General features: G+C 32.4%; 1 protein-coding gene across 3 annotated transcripts in view; it reads left to right on the top strand.

The window, feature by feature from the left end:
• Positions 1–3,204: 3,204 nt before the first annotated feature.
• LOC127716475 (centrosomal protein of 128 kDa-like) overlaps positions 3,205–25,799 on the top strand; it is a 60,906-nt gene continuing 38,311 nt past the window's right edge. For all 3 annotated transcript variants that reach the window (XM_052222699.1, XM_052222700.1, XM_052222698.1), the window contains exons 1-7: positions 3,205–3,293; positions 11,714–11,823; positions 12,580–12,636; positions 16,021–16,068; positions 16,709–16,762; positions 21,153–21,188; positions 25,574–25,627. In XM_052222699.1, the coding sequence (XP_052078659.1) occupies positions 11,774–11,823; positions 12,580–12,636; positions 16,021–16,068; positions 16,709–16,762; positions 21,153–21,188; positions 25,574–25,627 (299 nt within the window). In that variant the 5' untranslated portion in view covers positions 3,205–3,293; positions 11,714–11,773. The remainder of the gene's footprint in view (positions 3,294–11,713; positions 11,824–12,579; positions 12,637–16,020; positions 16,069–16,708; positions 16,763–21,152; positions 21,189–25,573; positions 25,628–25,799) is intronic.

The raw sequence follows: 25,799 nt of genomic DNA, 5'->3' as shown, positions 1-25,799 counted from the left end.
GACGCCAAGTGATCGCAAAAGATCAAATCAATCTGCGTCCAAGGTGAGCTCAAATATCACAACGCACAACATGCAGATTTTTCGTAAAACTATAAAAGGTCCAATGAAAGCAACCTTGCGCAATTATGTCTCAGAGGCTATTGCCAAATAGATGTAACTATTAAAATCACTTTGTCTTTGTTAAAGATAAAGTAACAGACATTCACAATGAACTGGTTAAAAAGAACACGTAGTCACAGTTCTATGAAGGGCCGTTCGGGTCATAATTCATTTTGTTACACGTACGTTAGAGTTACGCGTAACAGGTCGTTCACGTACCCTAGAGGTACACGTAACAGGTCGTTCGCGTACCCTAGAGGTACACGTAACACTGTATTCACGTACCCTAGAGGTACACGTAACACTTTGTTCACCGTACCCTAGAGGTGCACGTAACTATTTGTTCACGTCCCTAGAGGTGCGCGTATAAGTTTGTTTACGTACCCTGGAGGTACGCGTAACTGTTTGCTCGTGCAGCTAACCGCAACAGAAAACCTGTCATCCCTTTCCCTGAATAAAAAAGTGGATTACCTGTGTCAACATCATTTCATTATCCCCCACCCCAAACTACTTGCAACAGAAGAATAAATGTTTTTTGTGTCAGGAAAAGTATAAGTATTCACCAGGAAAAAATCTCTATGAAATGAATGCAGATATCTAAAATTATAACGGAAGGAAATTAATTATATCCCTAAAGGATGTGTATTAGATAAGGGAGATAACTCTGTAAAAACTGCTTGAAATTTGGCAACAACAAACAACAAAACGAAGAATACTGTTTTCCATGTACACAACCTGTTGCCAAAATTAATGTTTAATATAAATATAGGTTTAAATCAATAATTTTAACCGACTTTTAAAACTTTAATCAAGTAATTAAAATGTTGTAAAAAAGGCCTGATTTAATTGGTTAACTAGTATTCTCCAGCAGACGAGTTCATTGTGCTGAGGGCATAAAGGTAATTCCGCATACGTGAGCAAACAGCAAATCACCGACCGTGCGATGGCTTTATAGCCAGTCAAGGTCGTTAAAAAACCCCATAAGAAAGAGCAAACAGTTACGTGTACCTCTAGGGTACGTGAACAAATAGTAACGCGTAACTCTAGGGTACGTGAACAAAGTGTTACGTATACCTCTAGGGTACGTGAATGTACTGTTACGCGTACCTCTAGCGTACGTGTAACAAAATGAATTATGACCCGAACGGCCCTTCATACAGTTCACTCGCGGACCAAACCGTCCATGTATATGTTCATTACATGTAAAAGTAAACAATGGTATTATGCTTGTTTAATATAAATGATAGATAATTTTGAAGAATGGTATTTAATTCAAGCACACCGAAACGCAAAGGTACATTTTATGGAGGAAACCGTTTACATGGTGTGAAATAAAGTCATTTGGCTTATCCTCACGACAGTATTACCCCTACGTGATGAGAGAGCTGATGGCCGGTCAAACATAGCGTCCGATGCCCGGCGGCAGTCCAAAGAGGCCTTGAATTTATGTCGCACGATAACCATTTCCAACAGTTTTTCTATGATAAGTATTTATGTGTACTTTGAGATTGTATATATGCACTTGTATCCAAATTAAAAATTCAAAAAGATGGCTTTAATCTGAAGTTTTGAAACGTCATATTTGATATTTATAAATATAAGTTTACAATGTATATAAAAGGTAACAAAAATGATCTTATTCGACCAAAATTCTATAGGAAGTGAAGTTATGAATTGTCCTTCGGCATATACAAATAAATTCATTAGGGTTATGTCTTTTGAAACAAAATTTACAAAAACCGTAAAATTTATAATATTTTATCAAACGTTTCTGTGAAAAAAATACTGTTAACTTTAAATTTTAGTAGGAAAACAATTCCACTACGATTGCAAGGCACCGACTCTACTAGAAACAAAGTTCTCCAAAAACCGGATTCGATCAATTTCTTTATCCTTGGGGAAATGTTAAATAATATACATGTTAGTTCACCTCGCCTTTTATACCAAGCGAGCTATAATAATGCCATCCAGTACTATCCAGCAAAATAGTTCAATAAGAATTGATCTGGAATAAATGCAGTAACAAAATCATCAATTAATTCCTTTTTGGGTTTAAATGAGTTGACCATTCAAAAACTTGAATATTCTCCAAATGGATCCGGATCAAACCTGGTCACATCTTATTGTGAGAAAGATGGCTGCTTCTGTAACTAATGATTTTTTACCAAGTGAGCGATTCAGACTCACGGGAACTTGTAGTGGGTTTCTATGAGTTTGTATTTAACATGGATAATCCGATTGAATTCGATAGGTGAACTTAAACATATCGCCGAAAACGTCAGATACAACGATGTTTCAACTTGAGTTGTAATAGAAAAACAAAGGATATGGTGTATCCATCCATGACATACAATCAGTACATGCACAGCAAAAAAAAAAACAACACAAAAGGCAAAGGAACATCGCTTTTATTTGCTGTTCTTCATCTTCAAGTCACGTTATATAATATATCAAAAATAGTATGCCAGGGTTAAGACGCAGACTTGTAGACTTAAGTAAGTTTTCTGTATGGTGAGTGGATTTGTCGGAAGAATGCACGATTATCTGTTTTTTCTGACTTAGCATATTATGGAGAATCTCTACACCACTGTATAGTGCTATACAATTTAGATTTTTGATATTAAAACAATAAAACGTATATCATCGAGTGGAAAAGATTAAACGATCTTGCCACAAAATCACAACATGCACATGAAAAAAAAACACAAGCCAAGGAACAATGCCTTTATTGCTATAATATACAGACTTTGTATTAAAATTCCAATAGGTTTTCTCAACTCTTTTTGAACCCACGGAGTAAAAGTTTGACCATACCTCTTTTCAACCCTATATTCCTCGATCATTTGTTTATAGTCTATCCAAATTGATTTCTTTTTTAATTTGTAGTCGCCCTAATTGTATACGAGATATTTCCCACTGAATATTAAGCGACCGATAATCAATAAGTTTATTGATCTCATTTTACTTTTGCGAACTTTTTAAGAACTTAATATTCCCATACGATTATGAAATGTTCAGTCATATAGAAGCTGTCCCTTTCCTATGATCTTTGTGGGTAAATATCTGTGTGCTCAATGATCTATTTATAAATTAATAAAGGTGAATATTCATAGGGGTTATTTAAACACAGTTCGTTGTTGTTGCTATGGACGATAAAAGACAAACAGGAAGTAAATTTAACCAAGTTTGAAACAGTAAGTAAATAATAAAAAGAAATGTTCTCCACTTAGCATCATTGTTCAAATTTTATACACTGTGCATGTATACGTTGTGACAAAGTCGACCATATATGAGTATTAGAACTGTGCGCGTATGACTTTAATCATGTAAGAACATATACGCATCAATGGTCTACGCATCAATGGTCTCTTTTACCTTTTTATATCGATATACTGGCATTATTTTCTACGGTACATTTTGTAAATAATTCCTTGCATTCATTTTTCGTGTCAATTTTGTTAGAAGATTGTTTCGAACGTTATAATGAACTTAGTCAATTAAATGTAAAGACAACGAGAGGGGCCTAATACATGTAATAAGGACTTAAAAAAATATTAACAAAAATGCTGACCTCACTGTCTGAGGTAAATTCAAAAAGGGGGAAGTCCATAAAAACTGACAGAATCAAACATTAGACTATATCAACCAACGGAACGAATGGAAAACAACTGTCATATTCCTGACTTGGTACATGCATTTTCCGAAGAAAATGGTGGGTTTATGTAGTTGATCATGAGTACATGCCATATTAATTAGTATTCACTTCCCCGATAAAGTGCAAATCAAGTAAAATATAGATACAAGAGTAAACAAATGAAAACAACACTGTGATATAACCCTGCGTCCAAATCACACCTCTGGACCCACTTGCATCAGGAACGCCTAAAGCAAAAAAAAAAAACCGATATCTAGATGTACAAATACGTAGTCACGTCAAGAGTCATTCAACAAAAGAAACATATAATAGCTCAAAGACAAAAAAAGGAAAAACTGTAAAAGTCAATAAAAAAGGTGCACAATTTTCAGTACCTAGAATCTGTAACTCAAGACCATCTTGTATTTTATGTGAAGTAGACACTGACTATTTATCTTTTAGGTCGTGGTACTTACCAATGAACTTTTTGGGAAAAAGGATGAGACTTTCTTTGAAATTACACATTATGTGTACATGAATCTACATTAATTGTAAAGTAGCAATAAAAAGGTGTTGTAGACATACAGTTTGCTATCTATTTTGCCTAGATTAGCAAATGCAAAAGCTTATTTCAAATTCTAGAAATGAGAATTTTATTTGAGTCTATTGATCCTTTTTTTTTTAACTTTTGCCTTTTCTCTGTTACGTAGAGTGTTTGTTCGTTCAAGCTATTTGTATAAAGAGTCTTGGAATTTAAGCAAATATCTTCTCGTGTTGTGATGAGTATTTGCTCATTTAATTATTTTTCAATGATATTTTATCGAGCGTCGGAATCTAGATGGTGTGTTCCTTTTGAATATGTTAACTTGTCATTTAGGATGTATTTTCATTTTACGTATATCGCAGTTTTTCTTTGGAAACTTTTATTTGTTATTTCCCGTGTAAAATACGTTTTGGATAACTGAGTAGGAAAAAAAGGGTGGTTGTTGCAAGGAAAGATGTGATTGAGAATGAAGTTTTTAGTTAACATGACAAGCAAAGAAAAAGAAAAAAAAGACGTTCCAACGGTCTCACTACAGGAATTCGTGCTTTTAGTAGATTCTTCTGGAATTCAAAGCTCAATATTTCCTATTTTATGCACGCAAAGGATTATATTTCAATAGTTCAGTATGTCTTTGATAGGCTGTTTATTGTTGAATTTATAAAGTAGCTCTCTAAATAACAAATACACCTTTTCATGGTTACTGTAAGTTGTAACTTATCATATTTATACTAACCCATAATTTGCAGAAAGAAAGATGGAAAGGGAGCGGATTCTTATCAGTTAAGTTCTGAAACCAGACAATATATATGTTGCCGTCTCTTTTTAAGAAAACTCATAACCTCTCGATGTAATCCAACATAAAGGTTCTGCAACAACGCGATCAAAGGGATAGTGCCTTAATCTTAAATTTTCAGTTTTAAGAACTAGGAATTTTGTTTTACATAACATCATCGCAGGCGTAAATGTGTAACTGTTAAGTTTATTTCTCTGCTAGGAATTTTTGTAAGTGTAAGATAGAATAGGTAACACAGTATTAAAGTATAGAGGCACAGGTTTTTGAACATTACCAATCATAGATCAGAATAGGGAAATTGATCAAATCAAGTCAAGGTAACCGGTATGCATACGACGTTGATGCACAGGATTTTCTAGTTAGTGTACATGATGCATGATTTTTTATTATTAATTGTTTTTGGCTTTTAACTAGCTTTCAGTAACTGCGAGTACTCTCAAATCGTACTTTCGTGTTAATTTGTCAGACCTGTTGATACAATTTGTAATGTATTTTTGTTATTTAATGTTTACTTATTCAGTGTTATATCTAGTCTCACTATTTTTAATATATACCACCTTTGATAAGTGTTTAGTATGACGATAAATTTTCACTTTTGTTCTCGTACTAGGAACAACAAAATTATTTATTTTGTAAAAATTATTTCCGTACTACCTTACAACAATTTTTTTTTATTTACCTGTGTACGTTATTTTATTTGGCGGCATTTTGTCCAAGGTTATGGTTGTCTTTCTGATATTGTTAAACATCTAACCCTTGTTTTATTAATTTTGTATTTACACTGTGTCAAAGATCAAATTTATTCGTTCAGTGTTTGTTCACTTGTTTTTGTTAATATGTCTTTTGATTGAGTTAAGCCATTTCAAATGATATTTTATAGTGTGTCTTTCTATGTTGTGATGTTACACTATTGTTTCAGGTAGGGTGAAGGTTGGCGCCTATTAAAACGTTTAAACCCGCTGCATTTGTTTGCACCTGTCCTAAGTCAGGAACCTGATGTTCATAAGTGGTTCTCGTTTCTCGTTTTTATATAGATTAGACCGTTGGTTTTCCTGTTTGAATGGTTTTACACTATAGTCATTTTTGGGGCCCTTTATAGCTTGCTGTTCGGTGTGAGCCAAGACTCCTTGTTGAAGGCCGTACTTTGACCTATAATGGTTTACTTTTACAAATTGTGACTTGGATGGAGAGTTGTCTCATTGGCACTTATACCACGTCTTCTTATATCTACGAACAAAAGCGACAGAACTGAACCAGAATTTGCACGCGTTGTCGTAGTAAGCATGCACCCATATATGTCTAATATAGTATATATGTTTTTACTAACTATTCCTTAATTTTTCAACTTTTTTTCTGTTATTAAATGTATTCTTGCTCTTATCCATACGCTTTAACGGATCAAATAGGGTATAAGGTAAACTAGTTCCTGCTCATTTAACCTGTTGTGATTCGGGGATTTTACAATAACTGTAGATTTTATATGATGCCCCTCTGTTTTTCTTTCGACAACCCCAATACTACTGAAAAGAATGACTTCATATTCGGTCAGAAGCTTAAGTCATGAGTTGTAAAGCCTGAGCACCAACTGAAGCCCTCCATTTGAAGGTCCCTACTATTCATTTGCTACCCAAACTACACAAAAAAAAACGTCAAATATCGTTTAATCTCGGCTTCTAGTAAGTGTTCTACAACTAATCTATCTACCCTTTTGATTAGTTTCTGACTTTTATTATATTTAGTAAAATAAAAGCATAAGAAAATAACTTAATAATTAATTTTTAGCTCACCTGACCGTCCGTCGTCGTTAACTTTTACAAAAATCTTCTCCTCTGAAACTACTGGGCCAAATTTAACCAAATTTAACCAAATTAATCACAATCATTATTGAGGTATTTAGTTTAAAAAAATGTGTCCGATGACCTCGCCCGCCAACCAAGATGGCAGACATTACTAAAAATAGAACATAGGGGTAAATTGCAAGTTTTGTCTATTATTTTGAAAACTATTATAAACTGAGAAATTCTGACAGCGGCAAAAATGTTCAAAATGTTGAGCTCTACCAATTGTTTATTGACGTCAAAACTGTCAGGCGACTTCTTATAGGAGTTATTGCTCTTAAATGACCAATTTTACTTTTTTTTTCATTTTTGCCTTTTAACTTGAAAACTATGATAGACGGAGAGAAACTTTATGTTGCAAAAATGATCAGCAAGACAAAATCTACGAATAATAAAATTGAGAATGGAAATGGGGAATGTGTCAAAGAGACAACAACCCGACCATAGAGCAGACAACAGCCGAAGGCCACCAATGGGTCTTCAATGCAGCGAGAAACTCCCGCACCCGGAGGCGTCCTTCAGCTGACCCCTAAACAAATATGTATACTAGTTCAGTGATAATGGACGTCATACTAAACTCCAAATTATACACAAGAAACTAAAATTAAAAATGATACAAGACTAACAAAGGCCAGAGGCTCCTGACTTGGGACAGGCGCAAAAATGCGGCGGGGTTAAACATGTTTTTTGAGATTTCAACCCTCCCCCTATACCTCTATCCAATGTAGAAAAAACAAACGGTCAACAGTACGCACAGTAAAACTCAGTTTAAGAGAAGTCCGAGTCCGATGTCAGAATAGGAAACAAAAGAAAATAAACAAAATGATAATAATACATAAATAACAACAGACTACTAGCAGTTACTGACATGCCAGCTTCAGACCCCAATTAAACTGATTGAAAGATTATGTCTTCATCATATGAATATCAGGCACAATCCCTCCTGTTAGGGGTTTAGTATTATACCATCAGTATGAATGGTTGAAATCGTCAGTCGACTCCTAATTAGAGTTATTGCCCTTTGATGACAATTTTTACCAATTGTTTGCGCTTTTGCCTAATATCTTAAAAATGACAATTAATAGATAGATAGAAACTTAAATAAGCAAAAAATGATCAGCAAGACAAGATCTACATTTAAGACCATAATATGGAGTAAACTTTCCGACGACTCCTTATTGGATTTATTGCCCTTTAACGACGATTTTTACATTTTTTTTTGTATTTTGCCGTATATGATAAAAATAATATAAGATAAATAGAATCTTTGAATAACAAAAATGATCAGCAAGGCAAGATCCACAAACAAGTTAAATTTTGCCGATATAGTTAGAAGACTGTCACTCTTCGGCATAGGAGTGATTGCCCTTAAAAGAGAATTTGTTTACCCTCTTTTGTGTTTTGAAAAAAAGCTAAGGAAGATAGAGAAGAAACTAAACAGACAAAATGATCAGCAATTCAAGATCAACAAAAAAGAAATTTTTGTCATGAACTCCATTCTGGTCTACAATGTTGGAGAGAGTCTATTGTTGATTATGCACATAGACCTAGGTGAGCGCTGAGGAAACTGGGAGTGTCTTGAGTGAACGTGATCACAGTCCTAATTTGAAGAGAAGGGAAAAAATGTACATTCTATTTTAACATATTTACTGTCATACTGTATTTTTAGCTTATAACATTGAAAACGAATATCACTATAGCATCATACATGTCATAGGTATCAAACTGATTATCAGACAATCTTAAACCATGCCACCATATGCAGTATCATCATTAAAAAAAACAGATGTAAAACTAACAGAACCACTGAAAAATATACAAAAAGCGGACTAGCAGAAACGTGCTGGGTTTTTATTGCCGTCAGGCAAGGACGTGATGACAATTGCGTTCTGAGCGCACTAGGAACAGCCTGTGAACGAGGTGATTGCGTTGAGAATTAGTTGGAAAGGATTTCGACGTATAAGGAACAAAGTAGAACTATTTAAAGTTGTTTAGAAACGGTGCCCCTGTGAGGTAAACAGGTAATTTTACCCGATCTGAACTGGATATAAACAGACTGCAAACGGGAAAAAGACGAGATGGACGTATCGAGAACTGTTTAAGAACTAACTAGGGTCGCATTATAGACATTGTCCGCCCAAAGCTATACGTTCTTGCCAGACCGCGACCGTTTTACGTATTTTTAAGGACGAGTTCGGATGTTTTGAGAACTAGTTTGGTGAGATTGAAGCTAATTTAGCTCCTCTCAATGCCGATCAGTTTATGTAATCGTATTAGTAGGACTGCATAGAATTGTCATAGAAGACAAGAATGGTTTTTTTTTCTCGATTATCAAATATTGCCATCCTCAATACCTAATGATGAGGTCGTATTGGCACTTAGATATTTCAAACGTGATTTTGTATAAAGTAGCATAATCAAGGGAATTCATTGACTTCGTTTATAAATCTTTCAAACGGTCGGTATGGATACGCCAATTTATAATATGCATCCAAATGAGTATAATTAATTTGTTTATCAAACGCATGACTTATTTAAAGACAGTAATGTCAGAGCCTCCATACTATAAAAGAATATTCTAAATTATGGTATATCCAACCATAGACCGGAAACATTTGGGATGATGTTTCCGTGCGTCCTTCTTGTCCGTCTGCCAGTGTACGTTTTGCGAAGTTTAAACCGATTTCTCTGAAATTTTTACATAAAACGAGGTTCCGTATGAAGCCTGACAATAAAATTGATAGACATATCTACAAATGGACTTCTATTTACATGCCCGATAATAATTCATATTAATTTTGGTATGTCCCATCTTTTGTACTTGCAGAGTACGCGTTCAGCGAACTATCTTGCATGTATTTTTTCAACGTCCATTTTTCAAAACGCACGTGACCACTAGTTATATTATCCTGAACAGCCAGACGCCCTCAGCAAGAATTTTGTAAGCACACAAGTATTGATTGTAGCGTCTTTAATCAGACAAGAAATGATTGCGTATTTATACATCCCGCTCAGTTTCCGTACCAGAGGTCGTTATAATGACACACCACATCATACAGAAAGCAAACTTAGAAAATAGCAAAGTGCTCTCGACCAATGAACTTATAGGATTTGATATTTCTTAATTGAGAAAAATGAATGTAAATCATGTTTTTAGCAAGTGAATATCCTATTGTTTAGGCCGCCTACTTACAGTTCAAAACAAAGACTCTATAAATGAGCTACCCGGCACTGTCCCAAAGCACATACATTTATCAGCTTGTAGTCATTTCCAATATTCCGATACAATTAAAAAAGGAAGTTAGATTAACTTAAATTTCATATAAAAGGCATTTTATTTGATAATTTATGATTTAGTTAATTGCCTCGCATAATATAGTAATATTTGATGTAAAGATCTAATTGTAACTCAAATTTTGAATTTATTGATTTGAGCTGTACATAAGCAATACTACAATTCAGCACTGAAATATTACATTATTTACATTCTTACTCACAATAAGGAAACCTACACCATTCCATCTTACTGATGTGTCATCTAATGTCTAAACATACTTTATTAAAACTTCCCAAATTATAGAAAGTTCTTACATAATTAAGACTAACCAATAAATATAATGCATAAAACGGAAGCATTGCATTTATTATTAACATTGCACTGACAATGAAATGAATTCTTGAATAAAACCAATCAAGAGGTCATTTGAGCCTTGAGCACTTTACAATATTCTGTCCCCTTCTTCATGGTAAATGCTATAACGCTCGTACTTAATCACGAAGAAAGGGATTATCATTATCTTATAAAAGACATTAAGTTTAAAATAAACCCAACACAATTCTTGTTCCTGTATGTCATTGTTTTTTTAGATTAAAAAAGGTGGGAAAAAATAGTTTGTCCTAAGAAAATAAACACACCCCACACACATATAAAAGATGCATAGTCGATGCCATATGAAAACCGTTCTCCAGGGGATCCTTGCTCACTGCTCGAAGTAGATCACAGATGTTACTTCCTTCAATATTCATAATAAAATTCATGTTTCGAATATCTAGTTTTATGTAAACTTAACCCGCACAAGGCATACATTCCAATTCCAATTTGATAATGCACCATGAAGTTTACGATAACAGTCTCACAGGCCGTGTCTATGTATCTAACGGGTATAGGTTTTACTCATTGTTGAAGGCCGTACAGTGGCCTATAGTTGTTAATTTCTGTGTCATTTGGTCTCTTGTGGAGAGTTGTCTCATTGGCAATCATACCACACCTTCTTATTTTTATATTGACTATCGACTGCATGTAATCAAAACCTGGTTTAAACAACATGCAAACAGTGATTGGTAGGATAGTTTAAATATAAACGTGTTGAGGACATCAAACACATCACCAAGTTTAGTTTACGTGTTGAGGACATCAAACACATCACCAAGTTTAGTTTACGTGTTGAGGACACCAAACACCACACCGAGTTTATTTTACGTGTTGAGGACATCAAACACCACCCGAGTCTAGCTCAATGTGAACACAGCCTAAGTTATTTACATTGTCTAACCATATACCTATGTAACCAATGTTGACTTGCACCACAAAATGAAGACTGTACAAACAAAGCTGTTTATTTATTTTTTTTCAATTCTAACATTGTTTTGCTCAATTTCAGACGAACTGTATATAGTTTACAATTATTTGGAGATTGGCATATCATCTGTTCATGTACAGCTGTTTATGCTGGAAGGTCATTTGCAGAAATAATTCTTTCGTCGACAGTTATATTTCTAAATTCATGTTTTTTTTTTCTTTTCAGACAAACAGAGAGACTTTCATGCAATATGAAAACTAAATACTACAGCTTAAAAAATTGAATATGTCGAACACATCAAAATTAAAGAAAGACAAAAAAGTACCTGCCCAAAGGTACATTTCTCATATATCATCTCGAGAATATCTGTTTTTAACTTGTGAAGCATATTTTACTAACATACACACATGTATATGCATATGTATACCTCTGATATACATGTACATATGCACGAACACAAGAAAAAATATGTTTTTTTTATTATTGGGTTTATGACGAGAGCAGCTTATCCGGCAAAAATGAAAAATGAAAAAACAATTTAAAAAGATGAAATATTTTGAATTATTTGTTCAAATTCAGTTGCTTCACTACTTGATATTAACGATCGTTAATGACGAAAGCAGCTTTTTTTTATCTGTGGGGTTAAATTAAATCCTATATTTTGAATTTAAATAAGTGTAGGAATAAATGCAAAAGTTACTTTTTCATTTAAGATATAAAGGAGAAAATATAAGATGCAGACATAATTTAAACCTCATTGATGATAATGTTAACCTAAACTTTCAATCTAAAATTCTGATTATTTCTGTGTACAAAATGAGTACAATAATATATGTCCTTCTTTGTGCAAACAGTTAACCCAGAAACAACAGTGGACATTAACCTACTAAATATGTGTTATGATTGTTACATTAAAAAAAAAGCAGCGATTTTTTGCATAGGTGTTGATATTTTATTCATACAGATTTACGCTATTTTTTGTAAATTCCGAATTCAAAGCCTATGGTAAAAATGTGGACTTGTGAGATCACAACCTTTAGTTTAATCATCTTTAAGCATGAATCACAATGATAATGCTTATTATATTTCAGAGTTGCAACAACTCGGACAAAGTCAGCAAAAAAAATTCAAGCAAATCAGGACACAAGGTAAAGAATTATTGTCGAGCCTGGCAGAAAGCTCGACATAGGGATAGTGATCCGGCGGCGGCGGCGTTAGCTAACTTCTTAAAAGCTTAATATTTCAGAAGGTAGAAGACCTGGATGCTTCATACTTTGTATATAGATGCCTTATGATATGAAGTTTCCGTCTGTCTTATGTCCATTGTCCTTGACCTCATTTTCATGGTTCAGTGACTACTTGGAAAAAAGTTAAGTTGTTTTGTAATGTTAATTTCTCTCTTACTATGAGTAATAGGATAACTATATTTGGTATGTGCGTACCTTGCAAGGTCCTCATGTCTGTCAGACAGTTTTCACTTGACCTCGACCTCATTTCATGGATCAGTGAACAAGGTTAATTTTTCGTGGTCAAGTCCATATCTCAGATACTATAAGCAATAGGTCTACTATATTTGGTGTATGTAATGATTGTAAGGTGTACATGTCCAACATGCAGGTGTCATCTGACAGTGACCTCATTTTCATGGTTCAATGGTAATAGTTTAGTGTTTGTGTTTTGGTCTGTTTTTCTAATACTATATGCAATAGGTCAACTATATGTGGTGTATGGAAATATTTTACGATGTACATGTCAGTCTGGCAGGTTTTATTTGACCTTGACCTCATTTTCAGAGTTCATTACTCAATGTTAAGTTTTTGTGTTTTGGTCTGTTTTTCTAATACTGTATGCAGTAGGTCAACTATATTTGGTGTATGGAAATATTTTACGATGTACATGTCAGTCTGGCAGGTTTTATTTGACCTTGAACTCATTTTCATGGTTCATTGCTTATGTTAAGTTTTTGTGTTTTGGTCTATTTTTCTTAAAGTTTAAGCAATAGGTCAAATATCTTTGGTGTATGGAATGATTGTAAGGTGTATATGTCTGTCTTGCAGGTATCATCTGACCTTCACCTCATTTTCATGATTCATTGGTCAATATAGAATTTCCATGGATTGGTCTGTTATTTATAATTCTGTCTTTTATACTATAAGCAATAGGTGGTCCAAGGACACAGTTATCGTCCTACGAATATAGTCCCTAGTGTGAACAGTGTATAACTTGCATTTTTTTTTGATACACTTTCCCAATTTATTTCTTGATATTTTATGCATGAAATATTAAGTAAAGGGATGAAATTACATGTTAAAAATAATTTGGGTGCTGAATCTTTATGTTAAGTAGTGATTTGGTCCAGTTAAAAAAGGTCAAAAATTAGAATGTCTGAAGCTGTCAAACTGAATTTTAGCCCCCAAAAACACAGAATTGTCAATATTTTGAGTTAGAATTGGTAGAAGTTTCTATAATTTTGATATTATTTGTATCAATAGTAGTACACTACACTGTAAAAATCTTTTTGAGATAGAGCAGGTGCGATTTTTTTAATTTGAATTTATTGTCTAAAAGAAATTCACTACGAAATAACTGTGTTCTCTGGCCAGGTCATCTATATTCTGTGTATTGAATGATTGTATTAAACGTGTACATGTATTTCCGCTTTGGTTTATCTGACCATGACCTCATTTTCTTGGATCATAAATGTTAATGTGATACTTGTAGTAAAACTTTATATGTAGGACTATCAGCATAAAATCAATGGTCAGTATTGTAGGCGAGATATTTCAGCGTGTGCACTCTTGTTAAAACCATTCTTGTGCGAAAGGCTATAGATTAATTTAAATTCCCCATGCCTCTGTTTAGATTGTAACAGGCACAGCAAGATTTTTACCGAAAAATTCAAAACTATTAGGGACATGTAGCGCAGACATCATAGCCAACTTAAGCACCGGATTAATCTGTTCACCTGTATTTTCGATAGCCCATTTTAGCAACAACAAAAATATCTCGTTGAATAATACTTACTAGTACCATACTAACACTGAACAGTAATATATGGTGGTTTAATGTTTAAGTTGTTTGCATTGAAAATTTGGTTGAATATGAAAATGAATGTTGTTGAAAAAAAGAACCTAGGAAATAGAGGTACAATATGTAATGGTTTTTCTGGATATTATCATCAAATTACAAACAAAAACATATATTAGAATCAGAAATATCGACGAATCTGCACCTAAATCTATGCAAGAAAAAGAGAAGGAACAGTTTTATCGCACTTCTAGGCACGGTATTGTACAAGGTGTATATCAAGAGCCCATTACGTACGTTCACTGGAGATATCAGGCTTGACCGGACTTGTTACTTTGTGTTAACTTATAGACATTAAGTACTATATTTTAATGGACATGATATTTTTCATCTTATGCTGTCTTGGTACTATATTATTTTTTTTTTTCTATTCTACTATGAATTAATTTTTGTCGCTGAAATAAGCATTGATAATTTCACTTTTCGCTAGAACGGGTTAAAAATCTGGCGCTAATATGTCATATCAATGCGCTAAAATGTCCTCCGACAGAATACATCGAATATAAATATAAAGATATGTGGTATGATTGCCAATAAGACAACTGTTCAAAGGAAGTGGATATAAGAAATTATAGGCCACCGTACGACCTTTAATAATGAGAAAAAAACCATAACTTATAATCGGCTATACAAAGTTACCAACATGAAAAATATGAAACTATCCAAACGCGAAAACTAACGATCTAATGTATGACAAAATAATTTGAAAAAAAACAAACATGACATACATGAATGCTTATTACACAGAAGGTCTAGAAGGCCATCGAAAATTCTGTACATTTTGCTCAACGGATTTCTATAAGATGTATCCGCACAATTATGTTTTTTCCTTAACAATGCCCCACTAATTAAGTTAAAAAGTATGTGTAGGTTTAATTTAAGAATATTTACATTTGCAATCAGTTTTTGGCTATTATCATTTTTTATTATCGATGTTTATTGAATTTCTTAAGAAGTTCGTTCACAGCAGTATCTCAGTAGAGTTGGCCCAGAAAATACTAGACGCAATTATTTTGAACAACAACAGAATATCTTCTACCTTTATCAATAAGTCTATGAAGTAAAAAAGAAAAGATATTAAAGACAATTCCTAAGTCGGCTGACTTCATAAATAATATCACCGTAAAAAGTTTGGTGTGAAATACCACTCGTTATTAAATTCCTACAGGCGAAAACATACGTTCACAACATTTCTGAATATTTGTTATACAATCTAGTACAGGTTTTGAACAATTTATGAATATTAATATATCACTCCGTGCTTTGTCTTGATATAATGTGTATGCTTTAGTCCTTACTGGACTTAAGGTAACCGTTATGAAAATGAGAAAATGTAAAAAGCAATGAAATGTTCAATATAGAAAATATAACAAACAGTTATTACGATATTCGTATCAATGATATGATATATTATTGTAGAAAGGAATATTTTATTTTGTTTGCAGAAATGAAAATCCTGGAGATGATAATTCTTTTTTATTTATTGGAAAATCGTAAGTACCTGATGACTAGTTTTTTTCCCTAAGAAATGACATATGAATTTATTTCTTCCAAGTCAAAAGAATACTGTACAAATCAATCATAAATATGTACTTAAAAAAATAACCCAAAAACTTTTTTACACCTGGTGCAGAGAGCCATTTAAAAACTTTTTTCATCATCTTTAATGGAATTATGTGATCACTTTTTATCGACAGATTTCTATTCATTATTTTCTTTAATGTTTAAACTATAATAATAACTGAGCTTACCTAAACCAAACTTTGCTTGAAATACATGTACATGTACGTTCAGAATATATCAGGACATCCAGTCCTCGGACGCATCTTTTTTTACCATGGAGATGGTAAAACACCGAATAGGAAACCCGTTGTTGAATGCAAAAAGTGTAGGTGAAATAGTTACCTTAAAAAAGTGGAAAATCTTTGTGAATGCTGATGAGGACCAAAGAGGACAATAGAACGGAATGATTTTAAAATTTGTAATGATATCCAAATATATTAATAAAAAATTTAGAGTACGCATTTTTGGCACTATAATTAGGGTATATATACATGTATCTATAGATTGCAACGCGCAAAACTGACATATTTGTTTTGATCTTTTATAATTTATATTATTCATTATTTTCAGACCTGAGATATTAGAAGATCAGTGGTTATCCAAAATTAGTGATCTCGTAAAAAAGTAAGATTGTGAATTACGCGAAAAAGTACTTAATTAGTATATTCAGTTTGTAAAGTGGTATTTTACAAACATAAATATTTACCACGCTGAAGTACGTCCATTATTCATTTTTCATTATTTAAAATTCAATAATGAATAATGAAATATTTATCTATAATAAGATCAGGACAAAAATAACTCCTTTTTAAAGGAATGAATAATTTTGCCTTTCATCGATTAAGCGTGTTAATGCATCAATGTATACATACATATATGAATGTTTTGTAAAAAGAGGAGGTATAGGAAAAGCCGCAAATTGACCCTTTAACTGCAAAATAGTTAAATTCTCCAAGCTTTTAAAACAATGGCTAATTTTATTGATAAATGTCATAGGACTGCTACTCTTGATTCTTTAGTGCAACAATGTGTCATTTGTGATGTCATCATGATGTCTTAAACTTGTCAAAATCTACATTTTACTTTACATTTATATTTTTAGATAAGACATATTGCAACACAATATTTTGTTACGTAATGCGGCGTTCACACAGTGCCGATTATGGCTCCCGTTTGAGATCAGACAGCGCTAAGACACGAAAAGGGAAAAGTCGGATTACTATCCTCAATGATCTGGAATGTCCTATCATTATCTGAACGCAGTCGTATACGTTCGTAACAGATTCCTACGGATCGGAAATGGTCCGATGAGGTCGGCCAAGCACCCCCGACAGTTAGGTGCGTCCCATAACATTCGGGGAAACTCAGCCGATTTTGTCTAGTCGGATTACAATCGTGACTATGTCGTGACAGATTCTGCTGTATCGGATCAAAATCGTAACAATGTTCTGTGTTTTCTGGGCGGTGTCCTGTGGAATGGGCATGATCTGGAGAAATTTGTCATTGCTGTGTTTTTGCCGATTGAGTCCAGATTGCATCCAGATCTTGCCCGAATACGAACCGAACCGTCTTTGTTCCGGAACAGCCCCGTTATTAATACGAAATTCGGCATTAATACCCACGTCGGAGTCCAGACAATTACAGAACACGATACGACGGAGTCCCGACGAAGCCGTTTGCAATGCGGTACCTCAGACTGTGCTAGGATTGCGTTCCGTTAGTACCTGATCATCCCGATTATGGCGATTTTTTTTTATAGGACGGGACTATCACATGAAACGGTTTTCTAACGGATATCTTCCGTCAGCGTCAGTTTACTGTCTCTTCACTGTCTGATCTCTGATTATTCTGGTCCTTTCTAGCATCATCGTTTCAAAAAATTAACAAAGGTAGAGTAATACACCCTATACCGATTTCCGTTCAATCGACACTTGTTTCTAGAATAACTTCCCAACACCAAAACTATGAAAAGCCAAAAACATAAAACGTTTAAGAGCGTAAAACCCAAAAGGGCCTAAACAAATAGACAAATATCTGATGTCAACTTTACCTTACCTTCTACATAATTTTAATTAAGTACAACGACTTAATTAACGAATAGTAAACTCACAGCTAAATGTTTCATTTAATCATACATACGGTTTTACAGTTAAAATAATATAGCATGCAAATCAAGAGTTTAAATGTCTTGCTTGCAAACTTTGGTTAGTTGTTTGCTCAGACATTGTAATTAAGATTGACACCTAAATTCAATGGGTAGGCGGAGTATAACAGTCTGTTTACTATATACAAAGGTTTGATTGGTCAATGAATATCAAAATTGTTTCCAGTTGGGCACTTGAAAGATAAAAAGAAGCATGGGCTAAAAAGGGTACAGGAAAAAGAAAGTTAACCAATTTAAAAATTGATTAAAAAACGTAAAGCATGAGCAGTTTTAATGTCATATTTTGATTCAAACTATAATGTTGACATGAAATATTATTTCTTGTTACTTATTACAGAGACATATAATACATATGTCTCTGCTAATTATGTGAAATTTTGCACTTTAAACAACTGTATATATTCTACAAGAAAAAAATAACTTCAGATCACTTTGTTGAAAACTGTTTGAGAAAAACTAGTGGCTTGCAATGCTTTAAGGGTTAATGCAGTAGTAGTAATAAAGAGAATCTGACCATCAATATTATAATGGCACTGTTCGACCATTACAATAATTGTATATTTACTAACTTTTATTTAAAATAAAAATAGTAACACATTTTTTTAAAACTCATTCTCGTATTTGCTTTGTGCGTTAAATTTTGACAATAAAGCAAAAATGAAACCATATTCCTGTCGCATTATTAATTATTTGATATGCAAGTTTCCATCTAGAAAATTAATGGTTCCCAATTCCCATTTAAACTTTTATGACGATCTATTTCTTTAAATATTTTGGCGAGAAATGAAATCTACTATATTATTTCGTCATAACGATCCAGAAAGAAGCGAGAAATCCAAAACCAGTCAAAACTTTAAAAATCATTTGCCTACAGCAGTTTCTATATTTTTGGGAGTTGGGGCGTGTAGCATTTTTATGGATAGAAAGATGAAGGGGAAACAGTAAACAATTCAAATTAATTTTTTTATGATTCTACAAAAAAAAGCCAAAAAGAAAAAACCTAAAAAAAAAAACCACCACACACAACTTAAACAAAATGATCCATGCTCATGCAGTAATATCTCTTTTATCTTTACTTGTTAATTGTATTGATAATATAAAAAAATTAAAAGTATTTATATTAACACGATGACAATGACGTATAATTATATGTATCTGATGATGATAAATGATCCAATATGAAGAATAAAGCAATTATGTGCAAAAAATATTTCATTATCATATCAAATAAAAACAATCAAACCATCAAATCTTGCTTTACTGTAAAAATTGTATTGTTACTAATTAGTTTTCAAAATTGATTCACACTTAGCTAACTGTTCTTTTTTCTGTATACCCTTTAAGTGCCTGACTGGAAACAATATAATATCCATTTTCCAATCAAATCTTTTTATATAGTAAACAGACTGTTACTCCGCCTACCCATTGAATTTTGGTGTCAATCTTAATTACAATGTCTGAGCAAACAACCAAACAAAATTTGCAAGCAAGGCATTTAAACTCTTGATTTGCATACTATATTATTTTAACTGAAGTTAAGTAATAATGTTGTGCGATCTGCAAATGATGGTTATTTCAGAAACAACAACCGAGGACACTGAAATTAGTTTCATCATTAATATATAACTAAAATTGTGCTGGGAACAGTATATCTAACGGGAAATGAATCTGATAGGTTTTTCAGTATAAAATTGATAAAATCTCGGACTCCTCAATATATATGTTCCTGAATTGTGTCAGTCTCTAATAATACAATCCTTCCAGTAGCCAGTGGATTTAAAGGTTGATCTTGCCATACATTACAAGTTTATGAAATATGTTCTGGTGCTGTAATTGACATTATGCATAACTCATTCGGGCTGAAAAAAGACGATTTCACTCCTCTGCTCAGGCACTCTCGGTGTTCAAGCTACAACATGTTTATATAAGTTTCATAGTTTTGCGGTCTCGTGGTTCGGATGATGGTAATTCCAGGAACGAGTGTCGTGCGCATGTGTCGGTATCATAATTTTATATAAGACGACAGTTAAGGTGGTATGGGAATATAATCGAAAAATGATAGAATTTTTTCATACTTTGCCAAAAACGTAGTATATTTTGTGATATGTTCAAAAATATGATAAAAATGATAGGTGACCGTGCTTTTTTCAAGCTACAGGTTGTTAAAAATGAGACACATTTTATATGGATTATACTAGATAAAACATCATTATGTGAATAGACGGTAAACTAAATCATAGAATTGTGAAAAAGAATACAAGAAGAAAGCTCTTAGAAAATGCTTTCAGAATATGAAAAGAAGGGGTCACCGTACGTTTTTTCCTGCTATGATATAAAATAGAAAATTTCATCTAGATTCCTTTGGAAATAATACTATTTCCGAGTTATCCCCCCTTAATACACTAATCTAAAAAAAATTAAAAATCAATCAAAATCAATATAAGTTTATACAAATATTAGTTATCATAAGTAAAAATCTTATAAATTTGTTCATTTGAATGAAAATTCACATTAGTTAATTGCATTCCTGCATCAAATTTTGCTGACTTGGTTGAAAATCTGGGCCTATTTATTCGACTATTTTACAATCCTAAGATGGCGAAAGACACCAATACTTCTTTAAATCAATTAACGTGGCCCGGATAACATGTATTTGTCACTGTTTAAGCGGATTCGTTTCGTATTCCGTGTATCTACTTTAATCTTTGGAAACAGTATACATATAACTGCATATGTTCTATCCCATAATCGAAGTCGTATATTTTCATTGTCAATATCGGCCAAATATGGTTGGAAACATAAATCCACCAATTGATCATTTTGAAAATTTTGCATTATTTTATTTTACAGGAAGAAAACGATATCAGAAGATAGAAAGTTTTCACCGTAAGCATTTTATTAATCATTTTGCTTTACATATCGAATAATGATTGACCATTCAACTTCAAAACAGATTGATCAATATAAAACAAGAAGATGTGGTATGATTGCCAATGAGACAACTTTCCACCAGAGACCGAATGACGTTAGCACAAGGTTGTTTATGCTGATTAATATTGACAAACAAATTGGAAATTTACCTTTCTGGAACACTTGAGTTTACCCTCGGTATTTTGTAGGGGGAATTAATTTATTGTTCAGTATTTAGTCTCATGTGAGTATTTGTGAAATGCCGTTTTTCTGCTTTGATTTTAAGCTTTTGGCATCAATGGCAGTTTTCTTTGACTTATGGTTTCAAATTGTTCACTTGGTAATTTCCTCATTTTTCCTTTCCATTGTAGATGATTTGACATGAAAACCGAAGCATTAAATAATTTCGTTCCAATTTTTGTGGACAATAGTCTAAGTAATATGAACTCGATCGATACTCTGATGAGCAATCACACCACCACCATTAACTGAACATACATATTAATACGAAGTGCAGATTTTAAAATCAACTGTTAATTATAGGAAAGTGAATACTAATAATAAAAATGAAGACAACGAGAGTATGTTAATATGTTTAAAAAGTAAAATCACAAAATACTAAACTCCGAGGAAAATTCAAAAAGGAAAGTCCCTAATTAAATGGCAAAATCAAAAACTCAAACACATCAAACGAATGGATTCAAGATTCAAGATTCAAAGTTCTATTTAGAGTCGATATTCCATAAACTACATAAACACAAGCTCTATTGAGCTTTTCAAATCGACTTAATAACAAAATACAATACACACATACAAAAGTCCTGAAAACAATACAATTTAAAACTTATAATGCATAGTAAGATACCATAAATGACATATATAAGTTAAAAGCATAGTACATTTAAAACATAGCACAAGCTAATAATAAGATTGCACAAATCAAATAGTCAAAATAAAATAAACACAGGTATAACACTATATGCATGCACTGCACTGGCATGAGCTGTTACTTGGATCCCATGTTTGTACCAATTTTTTGAATTGGTCAAAAGATGTTTTCATTCGACAATGGTTCGGCAGCTCATTCCAGATTTGTGCAGCATTATAGCGAAACGATTTTAAGCCATACTTAGTAGTTCGGACTCTTGGGAGTATTGCTGTTTCATGTGATCTTAACTCATACTTGTTAATTTTTATATCAATCAAATCATGAAGGTAGCTCGGACTGTAAATTATTTTAAATGTTTCTATTGCAATTGTTTTTATTCTTCTTATTTTTAAAGATGGTAATTTAGATTTTTCTAGCAGTTTTTCGTATGAACTATCATAATCTTCATAAATGAATCTTAGAGCTCTTTCTTGAATTTTTTCCATTTTAAAAGATTTTTTTTTGCTACAGTAGTGCCAAATTACTGGACAATAGTTAAAATTCGAAAGAATGAATGAGTAGTATGCTGTTAACCTACCTAGCCTGTTTAAATATTTACCCATTCATTAGAATATTTAATTGTCTTGATGTCCTTTTACATATTTCAGATATATGATTGTTAAAGTTTAAGTTCGAATCTATCGTTATTCCAAGAAGTTTAACATTTTTTTCACAAAAAGTTTTGTTTCCATTTAAATTAAATATCAAATTATGTTTATTTGTTTTTTTTCCAATGGCTATAGCCTGGAATTTGTCAGGATGAGCCTTCATTAAATTTATAGAAAACCAGTTTATTAGATTTAAACTATCAGTTTCTAAACTTTCAACAACTTTATCTAAATCATGATCACTATATGATACAGTGTTATCATTAGCATAATTATAAATGGTGCTTTTTTGTATAAAATGAAATATGTCATTTATGAAGACATTGAAAAGAACTGGACCAAGAATTGACCCTTGTGGTACAACTTTAAACATACGATCCCATTCACTGTAAGAACTTCCAATTTTAATGCGTTGTTTTCTGTTTTCTAAATAACTTTTTAATAATTTTAGAGAACTTTTAGATAGACCGTATGCATCCAATTTAAGTAAAAGTAAATCGTGCGGTAAACAATCAAATGCTTTAGATAGATCCATCAAAATTGCAGCAATAAATTTGTTCTGGTCCAGAGCTTTTTTCCAGTCTTCTATTATTTTAATAAGTGCAGTTTGGCAACCAAAACCTGATCTAAATGCCGAAAGAAGAGGATGGAAATGTTTATTTAAGAATTCCATTAGTTGATCATGTATAGCTCTTTCATAAATTTTGGAAACACATGGTAACATACTTACAGGTCTATAGTTTTCTTTATCAAGAGAGTTATTCTTTTTAAAAAGTGGGGATACCTGAGCAGCTTTAAGATTATCTGGAAAAATTGAGCTTTCAATTGATTTATTAACGAAAATTTTAATGGGTTTTGATATTACTGGCTGTGCCAGTTTTATAATTTTTGGTGAAATATTGTCATATCCAGTAGCTTTTCTTATATTTAACCTATTTATTTGTTTACTCACAAACTCTTCTGTTACAGGTTTAAAATTCAACTCATTATAATCAGTTTTATTTTGTTCAATTTTGATTATACTTGGGTGATTTCTGTCTATTTTTATGTTTTTATCTCCTATATCTATAGCTACATTTATGAAAAATTTATTGAAAATTTCTGATACCTCTTTAGGATCACTGAGAATTTTATCATTTTCATATAAAATTATGTTATTGTTTGATTTAATGCTTTTATTTGATAAAAATGGTTTAATAGTGGAATAAAATGTTGTTGATTTTGGACCACCAGCAGTTCTTTCATAAAAATATGTTTTAATTGAGCTCTTTTTTATTTTTGTCACAATATTTCTCTGTCTTCTGTCAACTCCCAGTTGGCATCACTTTTGTTTTTAAGAAATCTGTTATGGTACATTCTTTTTTTGTAAATTGCACTTCTTAGATCTTTATTCATAAAGGGTGCAGATGATACTATTGATCTTCTTATTTTTTCATTGGTATATGCTTGTCAATTATGTTAACAAATTCAGATTGAAAATTTGAATACGCTTCATTGACATCATTAACTGACAGCAAATTATCAAAATTTACACAATTTAGTTCATGTACAAATTTTTCTTGATCAAAACTTTTAAAACTTCTGTAATTTATAAATTCCTTTTTAATTTTAGGTACAAAACCTTTTAACTGAAACGAAATTATGTTGTGATAATCACTGAGCCCACAATTAAAATTAGATATATTTTGACAATGGATTACAACTGTCATACCTTGTGGTCTCAGTGCTGTGAGTGCTGTGTTTTGGATGGTCTTTGTGGTTATACAGTATGTAACTATCCGATTGAAAAAAGACTTTCCAATTTCAGTGATGTATCCTGAATTGGATCAATCAGAACAGTTTATTTGTATGGTCCAATGGGCATATCACTAGTAATATCAGCAGGGCAACGTCATTCTATAATTTCCCCACAATCAAGACTTTCAAGTTTTTTTTTATCTGGTTATGTTGAAAGTATTGCAGAGTTATTAAAACAGACTGAATAGTCATAAGCAAATCAGAACTTTTGTGTAAAACGAAATTGCTTATAGCCTGATTTATTAGACAAAATATACATAATGATACAAATGGGAGGGAGGATTTTTATCTTTACTTAAATAGAAATAGAAATAAAAAGAAAATAATGGAAAGAAAAACGAACCCATTCTGATTAATTTCACAAATAAAAAAACTTCAACAAATTCTCGAAATTAGAAATTCAAACTTTAGATGAAAAAAAAACATTTATCAAAACTATCTAATTTACTCGTGAAATTATTAATAAGCAATAAATTCCACATTTGACAACATGAAAGAAACACAATACTAAAAACTCTGTCTTTAAAGAGTGCTTGTCACTCAAACCAAAAAAATCTTGATTGCCAAAGCAGAACAAAGTCGAGCATCGTTGATATGCCTTATATTTGACATGTCGTGTTACCTTTTAAAAATGATTTCGCTAATAAGAATACTGACTCTTTTCAAATAAAGCTATTTGGCGATCGATATTTAAATTGCATTTTGTGCTAAAACAAATTTGATTCTTATAAATTTTTGGTAAGACATATATATATATTGTATAGGTGTTTCAGCAAGTTTTCTTTCAGGTCAAGGTACACTCCTAAGTTTTTGAACGTTTTAGTTATATACCAATCCCGTTGTTCGTCATCGACTTTAGGGAGAAAAAAATATCAACGCATAGCTTCCCCCTATGCTAATGATTAAGATGCTGCTGATGATAAGGTTTCCGTCCTTATCGTTTATTCAACCACGTTGATTATTTATATTATGGTATCTTCTGCCTCTTTTTACAGTATATGTTTATATATAAAATATATATTTTACAGTTCTTTACAAATGATATATGATGCCCTATTAAAGGAATTATGTACTCGATGCGGGTAAGTGTGTCATTTCATAACGCATGTAATATTTTAATGAAATATTTTGAAATTACTGTTTTAAATAGATATATTATTTATTTTTTAGTGGTTAAAATATTAATCTCTCACAAAGTTGTATGAAAAGTTTTCCATTTGAAGCAAGATTAAGAATTCTTCAAGTACTATAAAT

The sequence above is a fragment of the Mytilus californianus genome, unplaced genomic scaffold (assembly GCF_021869535.1).
Source record: "Mytilus californianus isolate M0D057914Y unplaced genomic scaffold, xbMytCali1.0.p SCAF_9, whole genome shotgun sequence".
NCBI lineage: Eukaryota > Metazoa > Mollusca > Bivalvia > Mytilida > Mytilidae > Mytilus > Mytilus californianus.
The sequence above is the reverse complement of the archived record's forward strand: the minus strand, read 5'-3'. Positions and strand labels throughout refer to the sequence as shown.